This window comes from Semicossyphus pulcher, unplaced genomic scaffold, assembly GCF_022749685.1.
Source record: "Semicossyphus pulcher isolate SPU_LCO1_2020_fin unplaced genomic scaffold, fSemPul1.0.p SCAF_7, whole genome shotgun sequence".
In the NCBI taxonomy this organism is placed as follows: Eukaryota; Metazoa; Chordata; class Actinopteri; order Labriformes; family Labridae; genus Semicossyphus; species Semicossyphus pulcher.
Genome location: NW_027211748.1, coordinates 13,761,343 through 13,786,672, shown reverse-complemented (window position 1 = coordinate 13,786,672; position 25,330 = coordinate 13,761,343). Strand labels below are relative to the sequence as shown.

General features: G+C 43.2%; 1 protein-coding gene across 9 annotated transcripts in view; it reads left to right on the top strand.

Moving 5' to 3' along the window:
- LOC138611933 (adhesion G protein-coupled receptor L2-like) overlaps window positions 1–25,330 on the top strand; it is an 89,444-nt gene that overhangs the window by 15,529 nt on the left and 48,585 nt on the right. For 8 of the 9 annotated variants that reach the window (XM_069685201.1, XM_069685199.1, XM_069685200.1 and 5 more), the window contains exons 2-4: window positions 5,105–5,317; window positions 20,235–20,448; window positions 25,032–25,141. In XM_069685201.1, coding sequence (XP_069541302.1) covers window positions 5,242–5,317; window positions 20,235–20,448; window positions 25,032–25,141 — 400 coding nt within the window. In that variant the 5' untranslated portion in view covers window positions 5,105–5,241. Of the gene's footprint in view, window positions 1–5,104; window positions 5,318–20,234; window positions 20,449–25,031; window positions 25,142–25,330 lie in introns of those variants that run through there. The other variant, XM_069685204.1, reaches the window with a different exon arrangement.

Below are 25,330 nucleotides of genomic sequence, written 5' to 3'. Positions count from 1 at the left end.
TGATTTACAGGCTCTTAATGAAGCTGTAGAGATGCACAAAGTGGCTTAAGGAACTCACACTACAAATGTTTCAGGATATTTTGACGCTCTTAAAACTTCTCTATAACTTAGTCAAGACTCAAAGCACTGAATCGATTATAAAAATAGTTCATAGTAATACGTTTACCTATTTCAGCTGTACTTTCATTCAAAATAGGCGTGATTAAGAATAAAGTATCACTCATAAAAGTTAGAACTATACTTGTACACTTTTGTCGATAAATATTCCCAAAGTTTGAAACATAAGAAATCTAAACGTGTCTGTAAACTGACACAGACTGATAAACAGTGAAAGCAACTGTTTCCTTGGCATTCTTGCTTAAAGAATTAGCCGCAGATCATCCATTGAATTAATCAACAAATCACTTCATCCCTATTCGAGACATTTGGGAAATCACTGTGCTTATCTGTAAACCTCAGTTTACACCCTGTTTATCCTAGTCGTATATCTTTTCAGCTGTGTTGAGAAAACACCCTCAGCAGACTGAGCTCGGTGTCGGCCCGTCTCTGTTTCTGGCAGTTGATGGCAGGTTCTCTACATCACTGATGGAGCCAAGGAAATGACATCATGTCCCTGCAGGGGTTGCGAGCGCAGCCCTGACAGGACTGTCATGACAAAAGAGTTCCTTGGGAACATCAGGGTGCACCGAGGACTGAAAAAAAAAGTGTCTGGAGGCTGTGTTTTCTTAGTTCCTGTAGTTCCCGTCTCCTACTTCTAGCCCATCAACCATTTTGTGATGTTTGAAATTCCCCTCTCACATGTGTGTCTTTTTTCTGTGCTGAATGTAGGGCAGAGGGGCGGGGCAGAAAGTTCTCCAAATTAGTACTTATTCAAAGAGTGGAAGAAGGATCATTGTGAGGCGAGATCCAGCTCAACAGAGCCACAGCTCTATTTCACTTGTAGGTTTTCAGCTTACACTTGGACTTGCGCATTAGTTTTGTTCCAGTCTTACTTGATATGTATGTATGCGCTCTTTATCTCTACTCTCGGCGCTGACAATTGAAAATAAATTAACATTCCTGGGCTTTATTTTTGTCTTCTCTAAGCCGGTGCAGAAAACTTGGAGGCGAACCCAGGAGGTCAGGCCATACTCACAGGCTGTCAATCCTCCTCTGTGACCCCACCGCCCCTTCCTTTCTCCCCCTTCCATTCTTCTCCTCCTCTGCTCTCCCTCTCCCATCCATTTAGTCCCTCCCGGCTTAGAAACTTCCAACTCCCCCCTTCCCCTCACTCTCTCTTTCACTGGACGCCTCTCCAGCTTGAGTGAGGCAGACACAAGCTTTGTCAAAGGAGACTCGCATTCATTGGGCCGGCTGTTGCGCACAGCCGTGTATTTCATGTGAAGACATGTGGGCTGTCTCCTTCTCTCCATTTATTTTAATTATCTTTTAATTGCTCGCCGTCCTCTTTTAAATGCTTGCTTATTATTTCTATCAGGCTGATGTGAAAAATTGGCTGTGGACTGTGATTTTCTCCATTATCTTAACTGATGATAGATTCCTCTCCTTGGGTTTCCACTGTGTATGTATAGGAGACAAAAGAAAAACAGATGTCGTGAATGTTTGTATATCATTCTTCATTTTTTTGTCTGGTTTCCAGAAAGATATACTGTTAATAGAGAGAAACCCAGAGGAATATATGAAGCTGTATTTTTCTAGGAAGAGGAGCTCACAGCGCAGATGAAAATGAATAACTTTGATTCAGTAAGTGGTCTTCTGGTGTATATTATGCGTTTGAGCTCATTGGATGTAGTGTAGGTGGTGACAGTTAGTCATAACTGTGTACCTTTTTTATATATCTGCCTCAGTGGAACATGCTGATCATTATGCGTAAATCGCTGGCCAAGAAACAACTAACCTCAATTCCCAGCCTTCAGAGCGGTGGTGGGGGGGGGTTGGTGTAGATAATTCCTTAGCACCATCTCTGAAGGGTTAACGATGCCTCGTTTAACTTACAATCATTTTCTGCTTGAGAACATCTCAGCCCCCCACCACCGTCGTCCCCCCCTCTGTCCCCTGATGTGAAATTATGATACGTCTGTCAGAACTTGTGTAAAGCATCTTAATGTTAATCGTCCTAATCCTTTTATCTCAAGTCCGGACCGATTCAGCGCCGAAATCCCACCAAACAAAACAGCATTTTAGGAAGATGAGCATGGCTGTGTCGTCCACCAGCTTAAGGGAGAAAGGGGGACATGTTGCCCAGCGGGGCGACGGCTGATCAGGAGAAAGAAACCCCGGGGTGGCGAGGGCAAGTCTGCATCCTGCAGGCCTGGCAGGCTCTCGCCCCCTGGTGTCTGGAGTGGCGGAGTGGCTCAGCGGGCTCAGCGGGCCAGAAGGGCAGGGGGATATCCCCCCAACAGTTTCCAATCTCCTCCTGTCAACCACCATTATGGTTACCCCATGGCCCCAGGCCTCATATTTGCAGAAGATAAATGGCTGAGGAAGAGGTCACGTGCGTCTCTGGAGATGTGGTGTTCTACCCGATATTGAACTGGTGGCAGTCTTGTTAAAGACTTGAGAGCGCGAGAGGTGTAGCAGACGTGTGAGACTTCCCGAGCAGGAGAGCTTCTACCCTCCAATTTTACCTTATCTGATCTGGTTCGGCGCCACTGGCAGATAAACAACTGGAGGACAATAAAACCACAATTCCAATGAAAACCACCCAAGTTTAACTGATAAATTATAAGTTAGCTGTATGTGTGTTTCCTTGGCTCGGCCAGGGTGACCTCAAATGAAAATAAACACTGTGAGGCTGCTTCAGGCTAGGTGCAGGGTTTTTATTCAGCTATTATCCCCAGACCAGGCATTTGTCATCTATAGAGTTAATGCAATACTTACATTATAACACAGTATGCTAATGTCAAAGCTCCCCATGCTATGTGGGTTTTTATGTTGCCAAAAATATCCGAGCGCATTAGCAAGCCAAGAGAGCGATCAGAGCTGACTGTTCTGCTGCTCAAATTTAGCTTCATTATAAAATAATCAGGCTGTTTGACGGGTGACTCTGGAGGAGCAGCGCTCACACACGGGAAACATTCACTCTCCTCTGCATGGCGACGGCTACCAAGTGGCCGATCCTGTTATTGATGTTGATGAGCGCGTGTGTGTGTGTGTGTGGGCACGGGGGGAAATGCTGGATACAAACCACATGGGAATAAACAAGATACAATATGTGTGGTGTGTGAGTGCGCTCATGTGGGTGTGTGAACGTGTGTCCATGTCAGCAGGAGTGTGCACGTCCTTGGCTATATGTTAGTGCAGGCATGCATATGTGAGTGTGTGTGTGTGTGGCATTTCACATACGACACAACACATCCCTCCTCGGTGTTTGACTTTGGTAAGCAGCTTATCTGTCTGGTTTGTTAGTCTGTCTCAAGCTCTAACCTTTTGCTGCTTTTTGCAGACAAAGAACTGTCTTCCTTGATAAGGAAGGAGACAAAAGTAGCACACAAAGCAGCTGTGTCTCTAATGGCGTCCTATGTGAACGTGTTGCATAGCGACAAGCTCTCTCTACCGCGGGGACCCGGGAGTTAATGGGGAAGGTGGTGGAGGGACGAGAGGGAGAATGAGTTAGTGTAAACATTCGGTTGTAACACTCCGGCGGGCGCTGAATAACTGCCGTGCAGCAGGCACGCTACCTGCTTTGTTGTTCATGTCGCTGCCCTCATAAACATTTGTAAACGCTTTCAATATTCCTTTGAACCTTGGTTCTGAAAAATGATTTTGTTCATTATATCAAACAGCAGCTTTGTTTTTGTTAGCAACTTACACATGACATCTTTTATTGCAATGCACACACGTAGAAACAGTAATGAGCTGATATTTTCAATCTTGATACCAACTCTGATACCTGAACTTGAGAATTAGCCGATACTGTGTCCCTCCAGCTCCAGTGGGATTAAAGACAAATACATGTTCTGGTTCATTTTTAACAGCTGCATACTATTAACCCTTTATACATGTGGTATGATAGCTATCATTATTGTATGGCTTGGCTCAGAACACTTGGGGAATCCTAACCTTAAAAACAAGCGAATCACCTAGAAACAAGCCAAGCTAACGTTAGCTACAGCTTAACGTCATAGAAACCCTGACTTTTGACATAAAACTGCTTTTATTTTGTGTATTTACCAATTTTAATTATGTTCACTTTAAATTAAAAAAGACTTACAGCCTTAAAATGTGTGATAGGAAAATAGAGGGTGTGGATATTTAGCTAGCTTTGGCTAATGTATTGCTTTCTGCTTTAACGCCAGTTTGTCTCTTCCACTCTTAAACTTTAGTTGCTAGTGGCAGCTATAATATAAATTATTGCTTTGTACACCACTGTTTTGGAGAAGAACAAGTCTACTTTTGATACATTATGGTATCCCATTAGAAAATGTTTTAAAAACAGCCTTAAAATGTGTGAAGAGAAAACACTGGTTGTTTGTCTTTAGCTATCTTTAGCTAATGTTTCACTTTCTGCTAGCAACACACTGTTGTTGTTTGTCTTTATTACATGATGATTTACCGAACACCACCTTATGTTTTCTACTCAAAAAATGTATTTCCTAGTGGCAGCCACAATATATATTATTATTTTGTGGGCTACTGAAAAGCAAATTGATTTTTGTCTGGGCTAATACATTATGGTATCCTAGTAGTTCTTTAGTCATCTTTTCTTAAAACAAAACACAGCCTTAAAATGTGTGAAGAGAAAAAACTGGTTGTTGGTCTTTAGCTAGCTTTAGCCAACGTTTCACTTTCTGCTAGTAACACACTGTTGTTGTTTGCTTGCTAGCTCGCTTGCTAGCTTGTGAGCCAAAAATATATATGATTGCTTTGTATGCTACTGTTATGTAAAAGAAGAAGTAAGTTGATTTTTGTTGGGGCTAACACATTATGGTATCAGTTCGTTGCATTGACTGGTGTACTGAAACCTGATGCTGCATTTTAGGCAGTAAAACGGGGAGTGAATCTGGAACAACTTGTAAAAAGATCACACCACAAACAGCACACCCAAATCTGCCATGGTACCAATGATGACACTCCATATTAATGCTCTCTCTCTTTCTTCCAGATGAGAAGATGACTGGTGATGCTTCTCCGAGAACTACTGATCGTTGACATCGCCCCAGCTTTCCGATCTCCCTGTGCAACACACTGAACCACTATAATCAGCAACCAGGCTCCTGGATCGTTTGCAAACAGCGCACAATGGCCTCTGCACTGTGGAGGTGTCCGGTGTTTCGCTGCCTCTTGCTCCTTCTCTTTTGCTTTCACTGCTCAGAAGGTGAGTTACCATGGCGTTACGTGGCTGAGAGGAGTGTTAATGTGATTCTGGTCAACCTTTCAAGAAGCCACTTACTATTCAGCTTATGAATGTGTTGAATTTATTAGCGCACATTCTTCAGTGAGTACTAATAGTTCCTCTTCAGTGGCTTTACCCTTGGACTTTTAAAAAGGTGTTTCAAACACTTTGTACCGACGCATTGAATATTCTTGGCAACCCAGGGATGCGTTCACTGACACATTTCTTCCCTTCAACAACACCTCAGAAACGGTGTGTCAGAGACCTCCGCCTTAAGGTTCATAACTGCACCTTCTCTGCACAATGAGCTTCCTAACAGATTGTCTGGGTGCACGATGAGGAGCCGCGGAGAATAGATGAAATTTTTATTTGCGCCTAAATCAGATCGTTCTCTGCAGACGATACACCTGAAACTCTCAAAAGCAGCACAATCTACTGAGAACCACACTTGAGAACCGGGAAAGAATGTGTCAGTGTTTTTGATTGTCTGCATTGACATCCCAAGGCTCTTTTTTTGGGCTCCTTCCCCCACTTTTGATTAGTACATTTGGCTGTAATTACAAGTATTGTCACAAAACACTCCCGTCTGTTACATACCCATCAAAACCACTGATGTTGGTATGTCTCCTTAATGATCATCATTACATTTTTCCCCTTTCGGTCCCATTGTAGCGGGAAGAAAGGAACCCACAATCATATGCTTGTGTTCCAAGCATTGATTACAGATAGATGTTGAAGCACATTATTTTAGAGGCTTCCTTTTCAATTTGGATTTTCCTTTTTTTCTCCCGCTTGCTGTTTTGTTCTATGATAGATTTCCTTTCCAGTTTTCTTTTAAGGTTTGGCTGTGGTGCACAATTTGTTAACAAAGACAGATTGCTGTGGAGCCGGCTATCCCAGCGGTGTTTCAAGCAGAGATGCACTTTTCCTGTAGATTAGCAATTTTAGATAATATGAAAGAATCTTACTGAGGCATGCGAAGAATAGCCCCCCCTGATTTGGCCCCACTTTAAAATTGAGTTGAATAGTCCTGTTGAATCTCTTAAAGAGGAATACTGCTTTGGTATGCAGAAAGTTCTGGTTTTGGGTTTCAGTTGATGTGAGTGCTCTCAGGCCTAAGAATGCATATTTGCCCATCCATCAATGAAGGAATGTGTGTGTGTGCGCATGTGTGTGTGTGTGCGAGTCACTCTGAAAACAATATCTGATTCTATCCACATGCCACTCACCTTCAGCCTGTCCAGCCCTGAGGGCCGGCATCCCAGCGCTTATGATCTACGTTTCCATCAGAGTCCGGGCAACAGAAAACTCTACTTGATAATTACCTCCTGTCCCTCACCAGGAGCGAGTATAATCAGGTTATCGTTTTCATCCAAAACATTCCTCTCGCTTTGAAATGCTCATTGACACAGCTGAAGGGAAAGTGATTTCTCCCTCTCATGGTATTGACTTCCCAGTCCAGTGGGAAGAATGAACATTAGTCCGGACATTTTTTAAATACAAATGTATTAAATGACAATGAGACAGATGCAAGAGGTGTCTACAGAGAGTTATCACCTGAACCTGCAGCTCAGCTCATTGTTTGGCTGACCTGTGACTATTGTTGTTACCTCTCAGCGCTCTTATAGCCTTGCATAGGCTGCTGCAGACTTTAGTGAAGAAACCACACAAACCACACAGCATTAAACAGTTAAGCAGATTCTTTTATCAGAAGTTGGTTGAGACCCAAATCGGAGCTAAAAGGCAGGGAATATTTGACTTGCCTTAGCTTTTCACTTGTTGCCAGAAACTGAATGAAATGAATTATAATGTCACCCCTAACTGCTGGATTTTTAAAAAAGCTAACGTTAGCTAACAAGGACGCCATATTCCGATTAAACTTGATGATTTGTACGTTTTGTGGTCACAACTTGTTTCTGCTGAGGTCAGAAAAGTAATTGCAAGTTTAATAAGAGATTTCTTTGTCAGAAATACAGTTTAGTTCATCCATCCATCATCTATACCGCTTATCTTATACAGCTGTTAAGGCTCGCAGGGGGCTGGTGCCAATCTCAGCTGCCATTGGGAGAGAGGCGGGATACACCCTGGAATGATCCAGCCAATCACAGGGATAGACAACCATTCTTGCTCACATCTACGAACAGTTTAGAGTCACCGATTAACCTAACAAGCTTTGGACTGAGGGAGGAAGCAGGAGTACCCAGAAGGAATGCACAAGAACACGCCAGCTCCGCACTGAAAGGCCCACTTTGTCCGAACCAGGGTTTGAACCAGGAACCTTCTAGCTGCGAGGCACCACTGTGCAGCCCCCCGTTTAATACAGTGAATTGTAATTTTTGCTTAGTTTTCCTGAGGACTTTTTGTGCATCCAAAGGCGGACTCCAACACCAGCAATTGAAACTAATAGAGAGAGAATATAACAGATTGTAAATATATTCATTGGCTATAAAGAATAAAAAATTGGGGTTAGATGCCTGCAAATCTTGCAGATTCTAACTTTAAGTGATATCCAATTTAAACTTTTTAATATTAATATTAAACGGTGCAGAGATAACACCACCTTGACACTTCAGATTTCCCTGCATACCATATTTCTTTATCTCATAATTTGCTCCTTTTCGTGCACCTCCCTATGCCATTATATAACAGATATATAAAGTAACGCTCCTGCTAGAGGAAACTAGGTCATGCAGGTATCAGATTTGTTTTAGATGTTTCCGACCGCCCAGTCTGCACGTATGAAAGCAGACGACCCGATTCAAAGCAGGCAGCCACAAAGGTGGAGCAAGTGCACATGCACATACCTGCTGTGACTGAACGAGAGCTGTTATCTGACTCTTTAAAGTGAAGAAAGCCAGATTTAGGGGGGGATTATGTTGTGCAGTCGCAGTGTCAACACTTTCAGTTGGCTGTTGTGCTTAAATGCCAAAAAGGAGGGCAGGAACCTCAGCCTTCGTATCTAAATAAAGCACAATGGGGAAATGTAAAAGATTAAGAGGTTCGTGTTTGATAGCTGTGTGGTATCGGCAGAGACAGGGAGCAGATCCGAGTAAAGACGCTGTGTTTGTTTAGGTTTTAGTGCTCAAGCCTGGGCAGAGCGAGGGACAATAACACACAGATTTTTAAATAATCAAGTCTGTAGACACAAGAGCCACGTATGAGGGACCAAATAAGCAGATTCCTTAGAAATAGTCTCCTTTTTTTCCTGGTGGTCTCGAGCTGCTCTCGTTAACTGAACATTTCTCTCTCAGGGAGATTTTTTTTTATTGGGAAATGCTCCCCGGTCGAACATACCAGCATGTTAGTGTTTCTCCCCAAAAGGTTGTAAAGGTTAACAATACGTCTCAGCACAACATTTGTCTCAAGCAGTGCCATACATTGTGCTGATGGAAGACCCTCCCTCGTGCCACACTGGTATTTCCAGTCCTGGGGTCGACTGAATGGGGGAAGCCATTGTGCTCTAACTCCTCTCTGGCCCCGGGCCATACACATCCAGTCTGTCATCCATTGATATGCTTGGCTTGCCATTTTATAATTCATATTGAATGCTGTGGGTCCATGGCAGGGCGATCATGAATTATCAGCTAAACCATGGGAGATTCACAGATGACTGGTCAATCTGTGTGCTCAGAACAAGCACACAGGAAGGGAAAAAATCTGATATATCAGTCTTGCATGGAAATCCTGCCAAACTGGACGTATTTCAAGGAATAAATCAGGGGTTCATCATCTGGATTGGATGGACTTTCTTGCAGATTAGGAGCCGTACGGAGACAGTAAATGCATTGTTTTTTTCTTTATCTCTAATACAGTTTTGTCAGCGTTTTGCCACAATCCCCGCAGAATGCAGCTTTTCACTTTCAGCACATAAAACCAGATATATTTGTGTAAAGCATTGCGTAACGACGCGCTGTTTTAATAATAACCGAGGAGCTGGAAAGTTTGGAATCATAAGAGAACATGAAATTGAAATGAGCCAAAGTCACATGTGTCTCCAGGATCAGTATTTCACTCAGAGGAAATGAAATACAATATCACCCTTGATAGGGTCATCCTAGATTTATTGCAACAGCGATTTCCTGAGAGCGTTTTTCGCTAAAGCAACAGCAGCAAGAAATGTTACGGTCCAATATGGGAATGTGAGAGCAAACCTCTTTTTCCCTTAAGGAGAGGCGCTTGTGTTTTACTGTGTGTTTAGACCTGATTGTAAAAGTTAGTGTTATACGGCCAGCTGATGAAAAACTGTTAATTTAATGGGCAAGGAGCTACAATTTTCTGACAGTTTGATTTCATTTGTTAAGCAAGTCTTAAATCTCACTTGCTCGCAGTATCTTGGAACAGCTCAATTCACACCCCTTATGGTAACAAGTTGTATAAACATTGGACCAGATGCCTACCTCACTCTTTCCTTTCTTAATTGCTGTCCGCACTTGTTTTCTTTCTTCTGCAGGCAGCCCCCTTTTCAAATAATAGATGACTCCGGCTCACAACTACAAAGCAGTTTGCCTCAGAATCTAAACTTTTGGATTTGCTGGGTGTAAGTCACTGCATAACGGGAGGGTTCAGCTGTCATAACAAAGTAATGCATTTAATCTTGAGAGGAAGCAGACGGGTTTGAAATAAAGTCGAGTCGACACTATAGAAAGCTGTAGAGTTTTACCTTTCTTTGTGCGCTGTGGAGGTGTTTGCCGGCAACATAAATCAGGTCTGGAACAGAGACAGAAGTATTTACAGAGGCAACAAGAACCTGTCGGATTATTAGCAGGGTTCAGTGTTCACCCGGTACTTTTTTAAAGCTTGGAGGCACGTCATTAGTAATTTCAATTGAACAAACATGCATAAACAAAAGCACACATGCAACATTTAACACCAAAGGGACATTGTGTTACAGTAATCAAAGCAGATTGTTGCTCTGACTAAAAACCCGGGGCAGTAACTCGTCTTCTTTCAGCACATCCACTCTCGGTGTTTTTTAGAGAGATACATTTTAAGCATTAATTTGTGAGCTTGATTTTGGAAACACATCCGTTTGAACAAAGAGTCCCTCGCTGTTAGAAAAAGAAAAGGAGCGTGAGGCTACAATTATAGTTACTAGGTGTGAAAATTAGAACGGATGCGTTTGTCGACCTGTACTCGCTCCGTATCAGAGATGTCACAACAGCTCATCTCGCACATTTTGGTCACTGCTGGTTATGATTTACACAGCAAATGCAGGTGTTAGAAGTAATGGCGACAGTGGGGAAAGGATGGCAATCAATAAAATAAATTATGATGGATTCGGTAAGTGTGCTTTCTGTGACTCAAGTGTACTTTAGTGTGCACACAGATTATCTGATGTGTCTGTTTTTATGACGAGGAAATGGGGAGAAATCAGAGGATGATGTGTAAATATAACATGGTTCCACTTTGCTTCTTACCAGTTGCTCATTTCACTCACTTTTGCATCGCTTCAGGTCATGTATGATTCAAATCAGTGTAATAACGTGTGTTGGATCTCCCTCTCTATCTCTGTGTCTGCCAGCTCTCACGACGGGCCATGAATGCAGCTCTGTTGCATTCACTGTATTAGTAATCTCCTCAGGCTGAGAGGCTGTGCCATAGAGCATGACCACACATTTTTTTCTCCAGGAATTAAATGTCACCTCAGGGTGGGTCACCTGCAAACAAAAGGCCACCAGCCGATTTGCAGGTATAAACAGTCTAAGATAAAAAAGCCCTCTCCTGCCGCGCAGGAAATTGAATAAGTACTAAGCAAGAAAAAGTCCAAGAACAGCGAAGCACAAAGGACGGTTTTGTTTGCCTTACGCTATCGGTATTGACCCCCTCCTTGTAGCAAATATTCCCATTGAGTCTGCGAGGCACAATGGCCTCATCGAAGATGAGGGGCAGGAAACTGTCTGTCATCAAGATCTCCCCATCTGTGAGTTTCTTATCAGCGCTCCTGTTTTCTGCTCGCATTGACCGGAATGCTGGCGGAAGGGAATGGGGCAAGGTCATCGCGCTCAAGCCAATCAAAGTGGTCAGTGTTCCAGAGATAGTGGGGGGCTATTGCCAAGGAATGCGTCTGAATCTTTTTCCCACTGACTTTCTTGGTAAAGCTCTGAGAGATTTCAAACAGAGCTGAGTAAAACCGCACAAAGGTTTTCCCTGTTGCATGCTATGTTCATTCCCATGTGTAGCCTACATACACAGTGTGTTAGCAGTGTGTTTGTACGCATGGGAGACTTGACGGACAGCTATGACCTGCAAAGCAAAAGTCACATGCTCAATGGAGAAAGCGAGAAGCTTCTGTTTGATCATTTTTGGTAGCATTGCTAGATTGGCTACGACTCAACAAGGAGGCGACAAAGTGAAAACCAACTGTAATCAAAATTGCCAAAACATCAATCAATGAAGAAATTCAATGAACGATGATTAAATATAAAGAAACAGACATTTTAGCAAGCTACCCATTCCAAAAGCAATTAAACCCATGATGAATATTCATGTAAACATAATCAGATTTAGAGAAGCACATCCAAGCATCCCGTCCAAATACATGATTTTAATCTTTCAGTTCTATTATCACAGATTTCCCAAATTGTTGAATGTGTCTTAATGTGTCTGTGACCAAACAAAGAAACTCCTCCAGCTCTGTGCAGCATGTCTGTGGGGAGAAATAGCCGATGATAAAGAGGTCACAGCTCGATGCCATTCTAGTAACCAGACCAGGTTGCAGGTACCTGTACCCAGCGGTACTTTAAAACAGAAACTTAAAGGTTAAAAAAAGAACATTGTTCATACCAAACAAAATAAACCCCTCCCTACCTCCCTCGTCCTCCCTAAACTTATCCCTCCAATCTCCAGCCTGTCACTGTCTGTCACCAGGGCATAGCGTGAGAATGTGGTCGTGTGTCTCACGCAGGAAGCCAAAGCTCTGTGACTTGAACAAGCTGCAGGACTGCCTTTCTCTCTGCACTGGATGCACTCGTGGATACTGAAATTTGGCACAAATTTATTCAACATGATATGGTACTGATGTAATGTGATCAGTGCCCTTAAAAGCACCGAGTCCAGTACACAACCTTAATGGTAGCCTTTTTCCAATTAATATTCATAGAACAAAAACACACAGGCGATGCGGTCTACTGTCTGACACTCGGAAGAACACATAGCAGAAAGGCTTTCTTGTGGTCATGCTAGCTCGGCATGCAGACCCCTGTGTGCAAAAATGGACTTTCCTGAAGTGAAAGTACAAACAAGGAGTGCTAACCAAAATGAGTCCGACCAATACATTTTTAAATAAGTTCTTTGGCCTGAAGACGAGTCCTGGTGCAGAGTATGCAATCTGGAAAAAGGGCCACAGCAGGATAAACATTGTTATCCAGAGCTAAGGATCTGTCCGGGAGACATTTCCGATAAAATCATCCATTAATCTAAACCAGCACCGACTCTGCCTTTAATCGAATTAAAAATGTACACTAGATGAAAAACTTATGTTGAACAAGAGAGGCAAAACAAAACATACATGAAAGGGTTTCTGTAATTTTTGTTTCTGCACCAAGCAAAGCCACAAAAATGTCTTGGGTCAGGATGAAACATGGAAACAAAATTTCATGCCAAAACGAGAACCAAAATTGCTCTGCACCATGTCATCTGCGTAACACTGCTCCATCCACTTCGGCACAAGTGGTTTTGTTTAGAGACATGGAAGAACTAAAATGGACCAGTGCCCGAAGGAAGTGATAGCACCCCTGCGTTAAAGGCTTCTGCAGGCTCTGCTGAAAGATAAAGCCTGCCTGTCCTATCACAATCGTCTGTTCATTATCGTCTCAGGGCCCTGATCTGTGTTCCTAGTCATCCTTATAGGCTCCGGCTCATTATTCATGTAATCCGTGTTCCAGTTGCAGCTACTCCTGACACCCTGTCTATGTGACGTTCTGAGTAAGCCTCCTCTGCTCAGTTCTGTACAGGGAGGGGGTTGATTAAGAGGTTGAAATGGGGAGACTCTGCCCCAGCAAACAAGAAGGAGAGACACAAGCATGTGATGTGATGGACACAAACCCACATCCTCCTCCTCCTCTTTTTTTCCACTTTTTTTCCCTCCCAGTTCCATCCCCACCCCGAGGGAGGCACCTGACTTATTCTGAGACTTTTTCTTGAGCGGAAAATCCAGCTGGGGTTTAAGTGCACTGGTAAAATATGGGCTTTGAGGGGAGTTAAGCATCACTCAGGGTAGATCAAACCTGTGAAAGTCTACCTCTGCTGCACTTGGGAGAGCTTCTTTAACTCACCTCTTTCTGCATGTTTCATCAACTCCCCTGCAAAAAGAGATGCAACAATATGTTAGATATTGAACAAGCAGTGAACTAATTCTGTCAAAATGGCACTCTCCTGGGAGCATATAGGTTTCATTCATCTTCCAAGTGAAACATTTTTTTCCCTTTCACTTGTTTAGCCTCTGTGACAGTTATTTGCATCTTTATGCAAAGGTTGTTTTCTCGGTGGACTATACAAGTGTCGCATTACACCCTGCTTTAATCCGACTGATGTGTCCGTGGACCGAACAAAGGGAGACGTCACATCTGGTAATATGTCTCCAACTGAATTATTCTTGTCACTTCTCCATGTGACCTATATTAAGCGCTGACCCTCTTTGCGTTGAGGGGATTATATGTATTAGTAATGTAATGATGCTCCTTCTTTTCCTGCTGGTTTTCTTTGATGTACGCCCACAGGGTCAGGGATCATCCCACCAATCGACAGAGGAGAGAACCTTGTTTCCAGCGGCCAAATTAAGACACAGTCATTATAGCCTCTACTTTTTTCTCTCTCTTCAGTACTCGCTCCCTTGGGAGAAATTCTTCATCTGCAGTCTTCTGCAGCTGAGCCGGCTGTTCTGTTGAACCAAAATAATCCACCATGTCGACTGTGCATCAATTCAAGTCAAACTTGCGCACATTTGCTGGGTGTTGTGTAATTCCAGACTGTGATTTAGAAAACATCAAAATCGAACAGTCTGTGCTTCTCAAATATTTTGTGTAGGGGTTGTTAGATATTCTTCTTCATGTTTACAGGAAAATCTGCTGTTTCTCAACCTCGGTCTCATTCTCATGGTTGTGGCTGCTTTTCATAATAGTTTTTGAAGGTTTGCTCTCAAAAACTTTCTTGTTTAGATTCAGGAGACATGACTTTGGCAAAACAACTTATAGTTTGAAGGAAAGCAGCTGAAAATAAATTCATTTTACTTTATAAAATTAGTTTCAACTGCTTATCTTCAAGTCAAGCTTGATTAACTGACTGGTTAGCCAGCGTAGCTAACCAGTCAGTTAATCAAGCTAGCTGTTTCCTTCCTAATAAGCAACTTACTTACCTGTTTATTTGCATTCATAACTTATTGATTCTACTGTTACAGAAGGAAACAGAACTTGACAGACTATTTCTTGGCCAATTTTTGAAACTTTCAGAGCCAGCGCTGGTTTCCAAGCAGTGTCTCAATGACAACAAGACTCCAGGAAATCAGTCAGTTACATAACCTGCTTTATAACCCCAAAAGAAATTTGGGGTTATAAAGCACAGATTATACAAACTAAAGTGGTTGACTTTTATGTGCTGGAAGGAAGATTTTGTTACCTTCAGACAGAGCCAGGCTAGCTGTTTTTCCCTAGTGCTAGTTACGCTAATTGAGCAAACTAGCTGCTAGCTTCATGTTTAGCTTCTGTACAGACATGAGAGTGGTATCTATCTTTTTATCTAACTCTCAGCAAGAAGGCAAATTTTATTTCCTACGGTGTTGAAAGTTTAACTGGTACAATATTTATGTAAAAAGTTTTATTTAGCTTTTTTGCCACAGCTGTGTTTCCTGAATCAAAGCACTGAAGGGGGTTTGTGCGACGTTAGCATGACTCAGTAGAATGACCACAATTATGAGACCCAGACTGAATTTTTTTTCCTGCTCACCTCAAACAAAAAAAAACATTGCATGCCTGCATCTGGAGAGATGGGATCTAGCTGTCTCTAAATGGACCCACCTGAGGAGTTAAGCGGCAGCAGCAGGGTCTGTCACGCTTAGCCTCAGCAAAATGACAAATCCTTACCCCTAAACCCCTTCAACGAGACATGTTTCAACATGGAGCATGTGATTCTCTCCTCCCACTAACTGTTTTTTTTTTTTAAGTCAAGAAAGAATTTAAGAGGTGCTATAGAGAAAAGGCAGTGGCCATGAATACAAATGGTAGCTTAGGAATTTGAGGTGGCAACACTGAATTCATGGATCACGAGAAAGAGAAAAGAGATATGACTCAGAGCACTTCGTCTAACCACAAATGGACTCAGTTCTTTATTGCCAGTTTCTATTTCAGAATACTCATATCGGAATCAAGAGTGTCTGATAGCAGTTGTCTGGGAAGTGCGGGTGTAGCCCCGGGGTTTGTGGTCTTGTCTGACACTGTCTTTAGAAACAATTCCCAGCAAGGTGGACGAGAGCGGGGACTAAAGTGTCATGGGAAATGCTGCGATATGTCCAACTACATTTTCAGTGTTTCACCGCATTTCGACTGTTTGAAATGAAATATGAGCCGTTGTGGGCCCGGGGTGGAGATTTGGGAGTGTTGGTCTAGGTATTTGAAAAGCAGGTGTTATTTTGCAAATCCCAAATCTCCTTTCTCATCTCCCATCTCGCTCCCATGCGTCTCTCACTTCTGATGGGTGGCCATGCACAGCATTTGTGAACCTGTGTTGCACATTTTTGGCCACACTGGAAGAAATTCAAATTTAGGAATGTGGAAATGGGAAATTTGAGTGCTTTCTTTGTGCAGTGTAAGCTGAACTAGTTTGCTGAAGTATTTAGTTTTGTCGCTTCAAAGGCATGTGGATGGACAGTGAAGTGTGCTTGTGTTTTATTTAATGCTTAAAAGGCATACCCCAGTGGTCTCCTGCATTTTGTTTTTCTAGGCTAATTTTATTCCTTGGCCGGGCCTCAAAATGTTCTCCTGAACAGATTAGAAATACTGCAGTAAAGAACAATGACGCTGGAAAAAAGGAGGCAAAACATTGATGGCTCTTTGTTCCCTTATATTAACAATTCAAATGTGTTTTTGTCCTAGTTTATGAATTTCCATTGAAAATCTTTCGTCCACCAGAGCAAAACATACTGTATGACCACTCTGTCGCTCCGGATATTGGATTACAGAGGCATCCCCTGCTGTTTGGAGGAAAAGCTTGACTCTAAGATCTGCTCTTTCTTCCAAAGATGTTGGCTACCAGTAATATCAGGACTGAAACAACCTAAAAAGACAAACAATCTTGAAGTACTCCTGCTGGGACCACGGTGGGGGCACTCTTATTTGACTAAAGGCTACACCCTCCTTTATGCTGCAGAGAAAGCGTCCCTGTCAAACCCAAGCCCAGAACAATGGGGGCCAGCCCGGGGGAAACAGGGCCATTTGCATGCAGCTGTTTGCCGTTTCCAGGACCACAAAGGCCAATCAAAGGAACCTTAATGGAGGATGACAAGCGTCAACCAACGCCTTTGCTCTCTGTCTGTGCCAGCTCTCGCCACTCTGTCTACCCTCCAAAAAGTGGCCCAGTTTTTCTTCTTTCCTGACTGATCAAACATTCCTCCGGTCCTTTCTCCCACCGCCTGACGTCCTGACACAGTGGAGTTAGTAGGGTTAAAGGTTGCTCGCGGCTGCACGCTTAAAAGCCAACAAACTAAACAGCAAAGATGAACTCAACACTTGTTATGATCTGGCGCTAGCATCCGCCAACTGCACCAAACCTCCATTATCTTTTCGTTCCATCTCCGGGGTTTTTAAAAGCCATCAAGTAAAACTCTGCGGATGGTTTCACATGCACCCATCTGAGCCACGGTGCCACTTCCAATTTCAAGGGTGTTGATAGAAAACAAAATATGTATTATGAGGTGGGGGGATTGTCGCCAGTGAATTATAGGCTGTCAACCGGGGAAGAGGAAGAAGAAAAACTCCCAGAATGCAACATATTGATGAGCGGTCTTTGCCCATGCTTTGCTCTCCGGAGCTCAATAGACGGCTTAGCAGGCAGGTCAGGGGGAGGAATCCGAAAAGCTACTTTCCTCGCAGTCACTCACTGACCAGAATGCTTGATAAGGCTGCGTGTCAACAAGGCCAGGAATAGAGATCACAGCCAATTATAGCAAAGTCGAAGTGGTTACCATGGCAGTTTCACTAAATGTTCTATATAAAGCATTATTTAATTCCCCCGCTGATTGTGTAATTTAATGTTAATCTGAGGTACAGACAACAAGAGAGCAGTCTGTTCTCTTTTCCTCCTTTTACACACACGCAGGGATTGTGTTATGGATTTCCTCCTGCAGTCTTCTTGACACCGTTTTCCCTGCAGCTGGTGCCCTTCTGTCGCAGTCTTCAACTTCTGCAAAGTTGAGCAGTCAAACAAAGCACAGAACGTAAGATGAAAAGCTTTTCATACCTCCCTAAGACATTGACATTTGTGCACACAAACAAACCTCCTCTCTTTCCAAAATCTTGCAAAACTTGTTTAAACCGAGAAAAATCAACAGAGAAGAATACCTACAGCCAGAAAGCTTTGTTGTCACAAGGTTTCTCCTTCTTAGCTCTGCTTAAATCCTAAGATCTTAGGCAACATCCTGCTAAGTCGACCAAAAATATATTCTCTTGAATTCAGCTCTCCTCCTACATAGTAAAAAGAAATCTCCTTTATATATGTTTTAACGTTTTCGACAGATTTGTCATTACTTGCCCTATTACAAGTTGACAAGACAGTCATTAATGAGACAGCGGCTATCCACAGCTTGAAGAAGAAGCAATTTGTTCTTTGGGCCGCCGGTACAGTCTCGATACTCCCCCTAATTGATGTACTGTTAGCCTATGACCGGAGAGATCTATACAGGCGAGGGAGGAGGAAGAGGAGGCCGGCAAGGCACAGGCCTAATCAATCGCGAGGCCTGTGTTGACAGCAGCATGCCATCATGCCACAGTAGTGTGATAGATGGGCAGAGTCGCCAGCGGACGGCCAGGGAAAAGGGAGGTTTTGCGCAGGCAGATGGCGTGTGGCGCGTGTGTCCGTGCGGATGTTGTAGCCCAAAGACGGTGTCTCCGCTCAGAATTTTAAAACCCCATGAAATGCATTCTTTCTGTCTGCTCTCTGTAGCTGCGTGATAAACCCGTCACTCCTTCCATGAGGAATGGCAGGCGGGACGATCATTAGTCTCCGCCGTAAAGCCGGCGACTTCACTCTGGGTTTTATCATCCACCATTCTGGACGGGTTTTCTGAAAGGCTCGGGTAATTGTAGTGGTTATTGGAATAGATGGAGTGACCCCACAGCCCTCCACTTATGGTCCGGCTACACTGACGTCTCCTAATGAGGTGATAAACAGTCCAGCTAAGCAGAATCTACTGGCCATTAGATAGATCATGGTATTATAATGAAATGTCTAGTGGCCGAATGCCAGAGAATTTCTACCATTAGTTTCATATTTTGTTTCTCTGCTATCACTACCAGCGCCTGCACAAGTTCCCCCTCATGTGCGCTGAATTGAACACTATACTCTCAGCAGTGTATGTTTCACAGATGTCTGTGTGTGTTTTCTCTTTCTGTTTGCTTGTGTGACATGTGCCGAGTGACATAGAATATCATTATGAGTGAGCCAGGCACAGCAGGCTGAGATGACTAGCAGACATGTGGGTCGGGGTTTCTTTTTTTTTGTCAGGGGTGGAATTTCAAGCCGGAATCACTTCAACTCCGAGCCGTTCAAACAATGCTAATTGCATCAGGCCCTGACTGTCAAACGTGTGAGGATAATTAGAGTGAGGGGGCAAAGTGAACCCGGGGTGGTAAGTGTTAGGACTGGCGAGCCAATGGGAGCATGGAAAAGGTAACAGGCTGCAAAGAGGGCTAATTAGGAGAGAGCAGCGCAGAAAATACAAATGGTAGCTGCCCCCTCAGGGACCCACTATTGTTAAAAACAACGGCGATTATTGACAGTTCATGCAGCGCTCGGCTTGCACATCTTAAATGGAACACATTTGCATGTTCTACTTAGATTTTGCCTAATTGTTTCCTCAGAATTGCAGACAGTTACTTTTTTCCCCCACTTTGGATCATTTTAACCTCAGATAATGGATTTCTCTGTCTTCCTGCAGTCTCTTTCTCTCCCTGCAAATCTCCATATCTGTAGTGTTCCGCGCAATTTGCGACATGACATTTTGTTGAATAGAAAAGGGAAATGCAGAGGAGTAACCTATGTCATTGTAATTTGCTGAAAGGGGAGGGAGGGGGCAGATTTGGGTGAAACAGTTAATTTTCCCCAAAAGTGGAGCTATTTGGCTGCGCTCCCATCTGCTCCGCTCCATGTATAGATTTTTCCTCCTGCGTGTGGACTCCAGACTCTTCGATCGCCGACACTGTAAAATGGATTATATTACACTCCATTCTGCCGGGATTTTGCCTTTTTCTCTATCATGCTTCACAGGGCAAGTAAAGCAAAAGAAACAAATGATGGGGCCTGTATGACTGTAAAACAAACTCTGCTCAGTCCATGCAGGTTTGGCTCTGAGGTGATCCTGCTCTCTAGGTGATGCTCTGTAGCCTTTGTGTTTGCTCAAGAATTTATGAGGTTACCATTGGTCTCCGATGACTTAGATTAGATGCCTTAGCCAACATCCAAGACCACAGAGAGATGGAGAGATGGATTGTTTCGTCTTTCCCCATTCCTGTATCGCGTGTAACAGCCCGTCTGTTTAAAACTGTGGTAAACATTGGACTGCTGCTGCCTATTTATTTTGTACCAGCGCAGTTTTACCGCATGATGTGTGGTCCTATTGTATTGAAGCAGCGATCCTTTACTCCCATTAAATCTGTCATTTGCCTAAAGTGTCCTCTGTGTCTCTGTGTCTCAGGGTTCAGCCGGGCGGCCTTGCCTTTCGGGCTGGTCAGGAGAGAGCTCTCATGCGAGGGATATGCAATTGATCTCCGCTGCCCGGGGAGTGATGTCATCATGATCGAGACGGCCAACTACGGCCGCACTGACGACAAGATCTGTGACGCTGACCCGTTCCAGATGGAGAACGTCAACTGCTACCTCCCCGATGCCTACAAGATTATATCACAAAGGTAAAACTCTGGGGAGACGAGGGGGTCTTATTTCACAAACATGACCGGGAGCTGGGGAGGTAAAATATGGGCCTCGTTTTTACCTCTCTGAGCGAACGTTTCTGCACACAAAAGAAATGTTTAAACCTACATGCAGCACACAATTAATCAACATCTCACACCTTTTCTCCTTCCTTCATTAAATAGATTATGTAGGTGGCATTTTGAGATTCAGAAAACTGGGGCGCAGATTAATTCTTGACAGGCAGGAATTGACATCCGTGCGGCAGAGCTCTTCACACCAGCTGCGCGTTGTTGCTGCCGTTTGAGTCATAATCAGCGTAGCTCCGAGAGACTGCGAGTCACATGAACACCCTCTTAATTCCCTATCTGGAACATTGGGCTTGCTTTTGTTCAAACACTTGTACTGGTTTGAAGTGGCTTTGCCTCAGGTAGTGAGCAATGCCCATCACGGAGCCTTTTATCCTGGTTACCCTCTCACAGGAGGCTGCTTCGCTGTCAAACGACAGCACAGCAACACTTCAGCTTGACTGCTGCTTACCCCTTGAGGTGTGTGTATTTTTAAAGGGCACCGGATGAACTATTCATAAATAGTAACCAGCACAGTTCATCTTCTATTGCACTGTGCCGCTGTCCTATCCCGGCCCCCCTTAAGCTAGATTCTGAGCATCATCGCCCACCATTTTACACCTCTGGGTTTCTCCCCCGCTTAACTCGCTGTATTTACTCCCATGAGAAGCAGCGCAGCAGAAAAGCTCAGGAATAGATCAGTCCTGCTGTCTTACTCTGTCTTTCTAAATTTACAGCCGGCTCCCTGTACACTCATACAGTAACGCGCCGCTGACAGTGCCCGTGCCCTTTGGTTTGACTGCAACTTGCTGCATCGTGCACCACATCTGTTGACAAGTCAGACTCTCGCTCGCTGGAGAAGCACTTCAAACTTATCTCCATCCGAGATTCCCTGGAGGCGGCGTGCGAGCGAAAAGCTTTGAGAAGACTCTCTGCACCGCAAGCCCTTAACCAGAATAATTCTAATGATTCAGATCAGAGGAAACGGGCTCCTGACCGTAATTAAGGTTGATGTGCTAACCAGGGATGTTAAAGCAGTCACAAAGCTTAGGGAGGCTCTGATCAGTCCTCCTTCAGTCTGCGGCAAAGTAAAAGCAAGGAGGATACTTAAACTGCTTCACATCAAGACACAACGCGCTGGCAATATCAGGGAGATTAACAAGAGGCAATAGCGCCACAGACAGATAAACAAAAGATTGAGAAGATTGAAACAGCGGGGAACGTGCCGCACAGAGTGGCAGTTTTCTTGGTAAGAAAATTGTAACCAATAGTATTCATCAGCGCCCGTTTTTCACAACAAAAACAACAAGACAGAATCAAGCGGCTTTATTTTCAACAACATCTTCATCCAAGTGTTTTGTCATGTAGAAATGTTTGGATGTCGGCAAAAACAATGTGTCCAAATGAAAAATGTATGAAGCAACTGATGGAAACTCAGGTTACAGAGTCTATTTAATATTCAGGGGATCGGAGATGTAGTGTAAATGGACGGTATGTCTGACCCCTCCACTCTGCCGTCTCCACCTCTCTCGTTTCTACTCGTGTAGGAACAAAAACACCGTTCACACACAAGAAAATAATCTAAGTATGGCTGCTTGGCTGAGTTGCATTTCCTCATTTCAATGGCCACATATTCTCTGACCCGGGGAAAGTAACAGATTAAATCTTTCGCCCGGTCAGAGGTGCAGCTCTTACAAAGGAAGCGAGCAGGATTCAAACACTTTAGTAGGATGAGATTTCACTCAGTGCAACAGAGATTACACGCAGTGGGTTCAGTGGCAGGTTAAGACAGAAGAAGCGTGTCCAAATGCTTAGCAACAGCATCTAAAATAGCAGCACAATTATCGCCTGTCAATTCTTATGATCTGAAAGAAATAAGAAATGTTGCAAGAAACATTTAAAGCACTTATTAATATTTTTGTATTTAAAAATAGACCAAATGAGTAAAGGTGATGTAAAAGCCCACAGAGAATTATCAACACATTTTGCAGTTAAGTCTTAAGAAGTTAAGCTTCTTTCTTGGTCCTCTGTCTCGCAACTTAAATATTGTAGTTCAGTGTCATGTAGGGATGGGTCATGATTTCTGAATATTTGTCATTCATTTATAATAAAATACAAAGTTCATGCAATTTTTTAATCTTTATTTTATCCATTGTTTTTACTGGCGCCTGGTTCTACTGTCAGACGGTGGCTGTAGCGCATCAGAAAGCTGTTTGCTGATCGCCATTAAATAACAAAGGAGAAGAAAGCATTACGGCCAGGTGCCAGTAAAACGGGTGTTGCGCTGTGACATTCGGAACCAGAGAAAAATGCAGATACGTCTTTCAAACTTTGAAATGTAAAGCTAGCATATCACAAATCAACAAATACAAGCGAAATAAAACCAACAGATTTGTGAAAAAGTAAATCGACCTCTCTTTCTCCTTATGTCTGCGTGTGTTTGCGCTCACGGGGGTGGGGTGGAGGGTCTTCGAATAATAGTCGAACAGTTCCCAGTGATTATTGAATAATATTTTCGATTGAAATGCCCATCTCTAGTGCCATCCAACCCTTTTTTGTTTGTTGTTTTGACCACACAAAGTGAACAACTAGCTTGTGAACGTCGCAGAGCATTTAGCAGCTAAACAAAGACCGACAGGTGGAGACCAAAACAGAGCTAAAAGAGAGTGAATATGTGGCTTACGTTCATCAAGCTGCTATAAACATGTCTCCAGACAAATGATGTTTCTATCTGCTGGATGGGAAGGCATTTGTTGTCAAACACACTGGCCAATAATCAATTTAAAAGGTAAAACATATCAGTGTTGTATTTACCGCTTGTGCTATTAACTAAAATGATGCAGGTTTACGTGAAACTACAAGTAGCAAATAAATGAAAATAATGACTCCATAACAAGTAAGAACTGCACAAAAGTTTTATATAAGTGAAAATATTTTTTAACAGCACAATTTAATCAAGTAAGAAGTAAGAGAGTGAACAACGATAGCTCCTTTCACTGTTATTATCACATGAGAATTATTGTAACACTTAAGCTGGGTGAAGTGAAGCAAATACAGTGTTATATTTGAATGTAACACATGACAATACATAATAATAGATAAACTAATCATATCTTTTGCATGTTAAATATTGATCTGTGAGCTAACCTTAGCTGTGACTGACATGCAACGTGCATCTTGAAACTGTACATAAGCAATAAATGTCCTCTTAGTTTGGAACATGGTGTCAGTCAGACTTATAAACTCTGAACACGGTGTAATTGAAGTGAATGTGCTGTTAGCCGGTTCAGTGGCCCCTCTCCCGCGCAGCAGCTCTTTCTGCAGAAGCTACAAGTGAATCTCTTAAGTGCAGCTGGCACCATATTATCACCGATGTTGAAAACAGCAGTGATCATGTTTTCGCTTTTTCGTTAACTTCATAATGGACTTTGCGCCTTTTTTAAATTCATATATGATGTTTAATAATCCATTAGTTTGAAGGGAAGGGTTTTGTTGTGAAAACGGATAGGTGGGTTTAGAGTGCAGCTTGAAAGGCAAAGTCTCCCTCTGGTTAATGTACACACATTTACCTCTTTATTCGTTGCTTTAACACCCTGCATGGTGAAAGCTGCACAGTCAAGGTTTTGTGTGGTTGTCGGGCAGCACGATTCCCATTTTGCAGCGACAGAAAGCCTCTTTAATTACTAATGGTCCTCTGAAAGTCAAGTCCAATGTTGAAATGTATGTCCAACTTGCATGACTGCTGCTGACCTTCTGAAATATTTATCTCAGGCTTGCAAATTGTTGAACGTCCTATTTCGGTGCCAATCTCCTCTTGTTTGCCTCTGTTACTGCTGACATCATTCTCAATCCCTCAACCTCAAGAGAGCTTGATTGAAGTGGAGCCAATTTCACCCTACACAGTATTTACACAAACTCAGCCCTCTGCAGTTCTTTCTTCCCTTCTCCCTCTTTACTTTTTTTAGCTCCCCAAAAACACTTGCAAGCACACGCTATCTTTGCAATTCACACATCAGGCTGCTAATTCACAGAGGGACACTATTTCATACTGGAAGGCATATAACCTCCGATAGAGACGACACATTCGCATCGTGTTTGTTGCACCCATGCAGAGGAGCGGCACCGTTTCACCAGAGGCCACCATTCCAGTCCACTGCATGTCACCGCCACCTGTCGTGTGTGTTTTAATGAATGTCTTCCCTCTCAATAGCGGTATGAAGACGCTGTTAAAGGAAATGCCATCCTTAATTCTTAACATGCCTTCAGCAGCTCTCTCACTCTGTTATTCATTGTCACATTCGTTCACATTCATTAAACTCTTCCTTAATGCTTTAATTCCTCTCTCTGTTTGCCAAGGTTTAAATTAGAATGCACATGTGACAGTCCTGGCTGGAATCTCGTCAATTTCTCTTAACACTGAACTTTTCCCCCTCTGTGTTATTAATGTTGTCTTTGCCGAGTACTCTTGCTGTGGGTAGTCATGATGAAATCTCTGGTCAATCTCTTTTTTCTAGGTGCAACAACCGTACGCAGTGTGTGGTTGTCACTGGCTCTGATGTCTTTCCCGATCCATGCCCTGGCACCTACAAGTACTTAGAGGTCCAGTATGAGTGTGTTCCCTATAGTAAGTATCGCCATCCAAATCTCATACCGATCTCTTTTGATGTCTTTTGAAGTGTGTGTAGAATAGACAGATGTGCTGTAACCGCAGTTTCTCTTTAGTTGTGATGTAAATGTTTGTTTTACAGATGATACAAATGATGCTTCAACTGGAAGCTGGAAGTATTTGGAAGAGAGAGAGAGAGAGAGAGAG